The 8,323-nt window shown below is 35.8% G+C and overlaps 2 protein-coding genes across 2 annotated transcripts; one reads left to right on the forward strand and one right to left on the reverse strand.

Moving 5' to 3' along the window:
* Window positions 1-2,140: 2,140 nt before the first annotated feature.
* LOC111483495 (ethylene-responsive transcription factor 2-like) lies at window positions 2,141-3,093 on the reverse strand. Its single transcript, XM_023129739.1, has one exon. The coding sequence runs from the start codon at window positions 2,902-2,904 to the stop codon at window positions 2,233-2,235; it is 672 nt and encodes a 223-aa protein (XP_022985507.1). The 5' UTR covers window positions 2,905-3,093; the 3' UTR covers window positions 2,141-2,232.
* Window positions 3,094-4,084: 991 nt separating this feature from the next.
* On the forward strand, window positions 4,085-5,558 carry LOC111483502 (oleosin 1-like). Its single transcript, XM_023129747.1, has 2 exons — window positions 4,085-4,412; window positions 5,256-5,558. Exons 1-2 carry the CDS (start codon window positions 4,123-4,125, stop codon window positions 5,392-5,394), a joined length of 429 nt encoding a protein of 142 aa, XP_022985515.1. The 5' UTR covers window positions 4,085-4,122; the 3' UTR covers window positions 5,395-5,558.
* Window positions 5,559-8,323: the final 2,765 nt, after the last annotated feature.

Raw genomic sequence — 8,323 nt, forward strand, 5'->3', positions numbered from 1 at the left:
ATATATATATATATATATATATATATATATATATATATATATATATATATATATTTAAAACTTCGAATTTTCAACTGTATTTTGAAAGCAATAATACTACTAGTGATTTTACCCCAAAAATCCATAAATGTTGGATTTTGATCCAATCCACTTGGAACAATTATTTTTTTTGAAAAGGAATTGTGGAAATGAACATTCAAAAGATAATAAATATCTCAAAAAAAAAAAAAATAATATTGTCGAAATACAAAAAGAAAAATACAATCAAATAAAATTGGGTCTCTAGCCGGATGCTGAGACCGAGATCGAGGTAGAAATTGTTGGATGAAAGCCTCACATCGGCTAATTTAGAGAATGATCTTGCTTTTATAATCAAATAATACTATCTACAATGATACGAGGCATTTTGAGTAAGTTCAAAACAAAGCTATGAAAGCTTATACTCGGAATAATATCATCCCATTGTAGATAATTTCTTTTAATATAAAATAATTAATTGAAAAAATTTTAATAGTAGAATTATATCTTTTAAAAGGCTGGAGACAAAATCAATAAATATTTATTGTTGGTGGGCTAAATGACATAATTAACCCTATTCTTGAGTAGAAGTGTTGTCATTAATATAAGAAAAGGAATTAATGATATAATAGAGAGTCTACTATCTTATCCTTGAGGTAATTTGGGTATTGATGTATGAGAGTGATATGAAATGCACAAAGACATTGGACATTGGAAGAGGGCACCATTTTCTCAACTAGGGACCATATCAGCTGTACCTTAGTTTTTGCCTTTTTTCTTTTGTCCAAAATATTGCTTGTGATACTTTCAAAATGCTCTTTAAAAGTAATTCGTTTAATCTCGTAATTTAGAGACTCCAATGAAATCTATAAAATGAAGGAGTGATGATCCAACCACACAACTAAGATAAAGAGACTGTCACTTGAGGTCTATAGATTCCATATCCAAATGCAACTTACAATGAAGATAGAAGGATTCTGAGTTAAGCCTCTCGGAGGGAAAATATTTTATAAGGAATACTTCGTTCTCATCTTCAACCAATGTGAGATCTTACCATCCACTCCCTTGGAGGCCAACATCTTCACTCATCCCCCTTGGGGGCTAACGTCTTTGCTGGTACACCATTCGGTGTTTGACACTGATATCATTTGTAACAGCCTAAACCCACTGCTAGCAAACATTATCCTTTTTAGGTTTTTCTTCAAGGGCTTCCGTTCAAGGTTTTTAAAACTCGTTTGTTAGAGAGATGTTTCCACACTCTTATAAGAAATACATAGTTTCCATCTTCAACCGACATGAGATCTCAGATTTCTCGAAAAATCCCTCATAGTTAAAATTAAAATCTAATCTCTTGAAACAAAAGAAACACAAGATAATTCATCGTTTGAAATAATGAAAGAAAAATCTATCACATATCCTATTTCTTTTTACCACTACACCCTCTTGTATCTTACTCCAAATTAACGAAATGGAAAGTTCTTGTTTTCTCGTGAAAGAACGATTTTAAGCTTATAAAATAATAATATTTAGAAATAATCAATTATATTTCTTAAAAACCAATTACAAGAAAATAAAATGATTATTGAGATCTAAAGGAAAGTGCTATATATTTATTTAAACTAAGAAAAATGGTCACATCTCTAATGAATTTTTTTAATTGAAAATTGACTCAATAAATTATTGGAATTGATTGCAATAATTTAATTGGAAAATTGATTGGTGCATCCCTGTCCCCTCCTCCAGAGAGAGACCACCTTACGTATTGCTTACGTAATCATATTGCGTCACCTTTTATAAATATTGACGGTACTAAATTAATTTAATAAATGTGGCTTAAATTAATTGCTCGTACATTAGTGGACTTGGATGTTTGTGAAAATTTGAATATATATATATACGAAATATCCTGTATTGTTATAACGTTTGCATCCTAATGTTTTATATTTTTATGTGATTTATCGTAAAAAAATTGAACTCGATTGATATGAAATTAAGGAAGGTCGGGTTTTATTTCACTAAGTAATTAAAACTCTTAATTGAATTTCAAACCCAAAATCCAACACTAAATAACTAAATATTACCAATTATTATAATAATAATAATATTGTATATTTCTTTATACGCATTATAAAATTGAAATACACTTTATTATTATTTCGATTATATTTACTAATACTGAAATTCTCTAATTTCCACCACTCGTATTGTACGAAACTAGTTAACCAATAACTTCTCGCCAACTGGCAATGCTGCCATCTGGGAGGGCCCCACCTGGGACTTACTCGACTCTGGTTCGGCTTTTATATTAGCTGCGCCTTTTCTTCTCTTAGCCGACCCGTCAGCCAAAGGCACGAGGATATCATGCTCCCGACGTCGAGCCGAGACTCGGAGCGGTGGCGGGTCGTCAGAGCCAATGCGATTGGGGAAGTTAAGAAGAGCCTTGGAGCCGCGCATTCTGAAGGCGGCTTGATCATAAGCTAAAGCAGCATCCTCAGCCGTCTCGTACGTGCCAAGCCACACACGAGCACCACTCTTGGCCGGATCCCGAATCTCGGAAGCGTACTTCCCCCAGGGCCGCCGCCGCACTCCACGGTAACGCTTACTCTTGTCACCCATCTGGGCGGCGGGCGTAGTGGTGGTCGGAAAGGGGTCGAGGTGGAGGGCGGAAGAGGCGTCCGGTGGATGGATGGAATGGAGAGGAGAAAGGACGAAAACGACGGCGTCGTGAAGGGAATTGAAGATGACCATGTCGTGAGAATCGTCGAGTTTGAGGGGCAAATCGCCCCATTGATCGGTCAAAGAAGAGAAGAGATAGGCGTAGGTTAGTGGGGTTTTGTTGTGCACCAAATTTGGGTCGCCAAATGGATCGGGTTTTTGGAGCTCCATTTTTGTGGGGGAAATTCTTCTGGGGATTTTGAAGATGAACTCAAGAACATGGAAAGTGTTGGCCTATGGATAAGTGTTATTTATAAAGGAATTTTGATGGGTTTGGTAATAATATCCCATAACACTCACTCGCTCATAGGTGGGGAAAACAGCAATAATGACAACAATAAGTGGATTTTTAACGTATTTGCATCCTATAGTGGGATTAATATTTTTCGATGCTTAAGTTAGTATGTAACTTAAATTGGGCTCAAGTCCATCATAGTAGGATTTTATACCATGCTTATCTCGGACATAAACTAGTATTGTTTGAACGGGAAATCCTTAGGTTACCCTTATGACAAGAGGGTCTACTCGTTTTTTTTTTTTTGTTTTTTTTTTATACTAATTTTTTAAAATTCTTGTTATAAGCTTAATAAAATATTTATTACTATTTTAATAGGATATTCCACTAAAAAAATTAATTAAAAGAAAAAAAAAAGTGATATGTAGACTATAGTTGGGCCTTGGATTATGATGGGGCTGAGCATATGGACTATTCCAAAGGCCAACATTTCCTTCCCACTAAAAATCTCTTTACAAATTCTGTACATAAATTTTAAGTAACCATTTTTAGGTATAGCACTAAATACATTATTATCTATAGAAATGTAATAGAAATAACACGATATCGAGGTGTTAGGGGTAATCGGACCCGAGTGGCAAATTTGACTTGGGATCAAAGACGAGACGAGCCAACCACCTCATCGGACTTAAAAATGATAGAAACTCGAGTCTGAAATGTAACTTAGGATCCAATAGAACCGGGCCTAAATACTCAATGGCTCAAGTTATTAAACATTACCGTTTTACCCTTCTACTTACTAGAGTTAAAAAAAAAATTATATATATGTTTAAAAAAACTATTTTTTTTTTCTAATATATAGTATTAAATGATCAACAAACTTATTTAAACCACAGCTATATCAGAATAATCCAATTAATTTCCAGACCATTTAAAAGAACAAAATTGCAATTCCAAAGAGAGGATATATTTGGACGTGTCCCCAAACAAGGCACTTGGGTTACATGCAAACCAACCATGAGAACCTTCACGACACGTGCCAAATGCTCTTTAACACGTGCTACTTGGCCACCCTCCAATTCTCTCTATATTACACCTTCTATTTTCTTTCCCTTGTAATAAAAATCACAAAATTTCAATTTTCTTTCCCTCCGATGGCCGAACATCAGACGTACCAGCCGTCCCACCAGCAGCCGGGCACTCAGCCCCGCTACCAGGTTGTGAAGGCCGCCACCGCAGCCACCGCTGGTGGCTCCATGCTCATCCTCTCCGGCCTCATCGTCGCCGGAACCGTCATCGCTCTGACTATTGCGACGCCGCTGCTCGTCATTTTCAGCCCGGTTCTCGTCCCGGCGGTGATCACGGTGTCGCTTCTCATAATGGGCTTCTTGGCCTCCGGTGGGTTCGGGGTGGCTGGCATTACCGTCTTTTCATGGGTTTACAGGTAACTTAATGAATTACTATATTTATTAATATTTCCTTAAATAAGCTAATTATGGTGGTTGCTGTTGCATGAGCTTTAAACCTATACATTTAACTCTTGATTAAAGTAGTTCTTAAACAACATTTAAAGTTATTTAGGCTTAATCTTTAATTAAAATTATTTAGGCTTAATCTTAGAAATTGGTGATTCCCCTTGTTACCCATCATTATAATCCTTATAGGGTACCTTTTTCTCTCAAATCTTTGAACTTACAAACCCTATGGAGTATGTTCCGTTCCGATCCGATCCAGGGCGTGTCGGGGGTCGCGCATCCTCGACTAGGCCTCCTAGGGCAGGACCAAAACCTGAACGTCCTAAAGAAATCAGGAAGGGGGTGTCCCACCTTCTTTAGAGATTGATCATGGGTTAGAAGTAAAAATACTATCTTTATTAGTATGGGTTTAGAAGTAAAAATACTAAATGTTTTTTCAAAAGCAAAAGCAAAATCTGGAGAGTTGATTTGGACAATATCATACAACTATTTGGACAATATCATACAACTTTTTGAGAGCGGAGAGCGGAGAGCGGAGAGCGGAGGGTCAAAGTGGAAAAGATTATATATTATTATAGATAGTCCATGGTTTTGAAAGCTGATGCTCACAATATATCATACTATTGTGGAGAGTCTAATAGGTCATTTAAGAAAATTACCTAGTCTTATGATTCTATATAGTGTTGTATGTGTACTAAATCAAATTCCATCTCCACTAAACTTATTTTAAAACAAAATTGGTTCACTAAACTTATTTTAAAACAAAATTGGTTTAGAGAAGAAGTTAAAAAGTGTGGAAACTTTGGAATTAGGTATGTGACAGGGAAGCACCCACCAGGAGCAGACCAACTAGACCAAGCCCGACACAAGCTGGCAAGTAAAGCTCGAGAGATGAAGGACCGAGCGGAGCAATTCGGACAGCAACACACCACTGGGTCTCAAACTTCCTAAGCCAGCCAGCCAGCCAGCCAGCCATCCTCGTACCAACACCAAATTTAATGTCTTCCTCTTTGTCGGTCGTTGTGCGTTGCCTTTTCGAGTCTCTTCTTTGTTAATGTCGCTATAAAAAGCTTCCAGCTTTCTCAGCTCTTGTAATGGATTATCTATTTTCTTCCGTACTATCGTTTGGTCCTCTTTTTTTTTTTTTTTTTTTTTTTTTTTTTTTTTTTTTTTTTTTTTTTTTTTTTTTTTNTTTTTCTTTTTGTAATGATCGAACCGATGATATGAACTACCGGATTTGAGTTTGGAATAATGTGTGTATTGGTTATCTCCATGTATTTTTACACATTATTGCATGCTTCCTTTTAATAATCGAGCTCAACCATGTTTTTTTTTTTTTTTAAATTAATGAAAAATTATTAACAAAGAGTATGTTGTAATATTTTGGAAGAATAAGGGAAAACTAAAAGAAAGAACCCTTTTCTTAGCTCAGCTATAAAAAACTGTTGCATGCGACCATACGTAGGGATCACGGCATAGAGGGGATCGGGGCATAGAGCTTCAACTTAAGGATCACCAGGCATCTCCTTCCATTCATAGGGAGGTTGTCCACTCGGCTTAACTTCACGATTCTTCTGAAACTTGCGCTCCATCGCTTGTTTCGGTGAAGTTTGACGTCGGCTCGCTCGGAAGGTACAAAAAGGCGGTAGGTGAATCAGTTTCGGAAGGTACAAAAAGGCGGTAGGTGAATCAGTTTTAGGAGCTTCGGTTTAGTCCGGCCGGTTGTCGGGTTCCACCGGGTTGTTGTGGTTGTTCTATAGTTGAGAATTGCACATAATGTCCGTTTGGTTATCAAATGGATCCTTCGGAGAACAAGAGGAGTGACGGAGAAAGAACTTTGACAGTCGAGTCAAATAGCTAGCTAGCAGTTGACCTAATGGACACAATCTGCCCCTACCTCTAGCTCTATAATTCAGCCGTCTTTCCTAGTCTTATCAAGCCCTCCTCTTCGGGGCCTAGCCCTCTCTTTCTCAACTCGAGTCGGAAGAGATGAAGCACCCTAAGTGAGAAAAGAAACATCGACTCCTGAGCTCAACCTAGTTTTGGAATTCAAGTCGAGTCTCCTCTCTTTCTCAACATGAGTCGGAAGAGATGAAGCAGCCTAAGTGAGAAAAGAAATATCGACCCCTGAGCCCAACCTAGTTTTGGAATTCAAGTCGAGTCTCCTTGGATCTCATATCATAAGCACCTTGAGTAAGAAAAGAAAGATCGTCCCCCCTGCACCTAATCTAATTTTGGGGCTCAAGTCGAGTATCCTCGGATCTCACATCAAAAAGAGCTCTCTCATAGTGAAGTAACTCGATGTTGAATAAGTTTATAGTTCATTTATATGTATTCTTATTTAAAAGGAAGAATTTTGGGCATATATTATGTAGTTTTAAAACAATAACTATGGTGGGTATGTGTGACGAAAGTGGAGTGAAGTAAACTAGAAGAGAGAGTAAGGGTAGTAGGTGAGGGCACGAAAATGGATGGCAGTTTGTTTGTTTGTTGCATGAAGAAGTGGGGGAAAGGCCACATTTACGAGAGAGTTCATGAATGAGTTAAGGCTCATAGCTTGGATATGCATCCAATAAGCCTAAAACACAATCATATTCCCACAAATATGACCGTTTCATGCATTCAATTTTGCTTTAATTTTTGGCTCTTTTCCAAAAGTCAAATTTTCTTTTCTTTTAGGTTAATTAAGCATCCATCCAAATTTTGATCTTATCGGGATTGAGATATTCGTTTAATAAGCTTAGTTTTTTTTTTTTTGTCGACCCCAGAGTCGTAATGTTTCAAAACATCAAGGTCATAGAGAAAATTTTCTTTTTTTAACTTAATCTCATTCAAGATCTTCTTTGTTACAAATAGTGTGAGGTCCGATTGGAGAAGAGAACAGGTGCCACCGAGGATACTAGGTCTCAAAAGGGGTGGATTGTGAGATCCCACATTGATTGAAGAGGGGAACGGAATATTCTTTCTAAGGGTATAGAAATCTCTCCCTAGTAGAAATGTTTTACTTACCCTCAAGGAAAAACCCTGAAGAGGACCATATCTCCTAACATGGGTTTGGCGTGTTACAAATAGGGTACACTCTCTTTACTTTTAAACTCTTGTTATTCTTAATTTCATTCACAAAACTTGGCCTTTTGACCGACCATCCCTTTTTTATGCACCAGTTTACCCTAAAAGGAAAATTAGCTTCGCTCCTCTAGATTCACAATGCTCCAATGGTTTTTGAGATGGAAAGAGCTATAACCAAAGATGATTGAGAGTAAAAGTACACAAATTAACTAATGTTTTTTTAGAATAATAATGTAATAATGTTAGAAAATAATGGGTAAGTTATAAATTAATCCTTCTAATCTTGAACCTACCTATAATGTGAGTTTATCTTTCAAGTTTTAGTAATGTTTTTAATTTTAGCCCATATTCACACATATATCCCACACTTTAGGTTATATTTTCATTTAGTCCCAAATATTAATGGACCCATACCATTTGAGGATAAATATCTTTTATTTTAAATAATTATCCAAACTAATACAAATATTAATTTATCAAATTAACAACCCATTTCATTTGATTTTGTAATTTATATTTAAAAATATATATATATATATATATATATATATTTTCGTTAAGTGTATGATATTTTTTTATTTCCCACCTCTATCCCTTAATGTACCTAAAAATATTATTTTAAAACATCAAATATAACCAAATATTCATATTTATAATACATAATTTTCATCATACAAATTCCTGAGAGAAGTCCCAAAAATAAAAATTAATCAACAAGTAATTCAAATATATTTTTGGGCATCAAAGAAATTTTTACAATTTTTTTTTTTTTTTTTTTTTTTTTTTTTTTTTTTTTTTTTTTTTTTTTTTT

This window comes from Cucurbita maxima, unplaced genomic scaffold (genome assembly GCF_002738345.1).
Source record: "Cucurbita maxima cultivar Rimu unplaced genomic scaffold, Cmax_1.0 Cma_Scf00008, whole genome shotgun sequence".
Lineage (NCBI taxonomy): Eukaryota > Viridiplantae > Streptophyta > Magnoliopsida > Cucurbitales > Cucurbitaceae > Cucurbita > Cucurbita maxima.

Bases quoted from the DNA above. Each gene is read 5' to 3' on its own strand.
- LOC111483495 (XM_023129739.1), bottom strand. From the start codon at position 2,904: ATGGAGCTCCAAAAACCCGATCCATTTGGCGACCCAAATTTGGTGCAC.
- LOC111483502 (XM_023129747.1), top strand. From the start codon at position 4,123: ATGGCCGAACATCAGACGTACCAGCCGTCCCACCAGCAGCCGGGCACT. The intron at 4,413-5,255 runs GTAACTTAATGA...CTTTGGAATTAG, and splicing joins GTCTTTTCATGGGTTTACAG to GTATGTGACAGGGAAGCACC.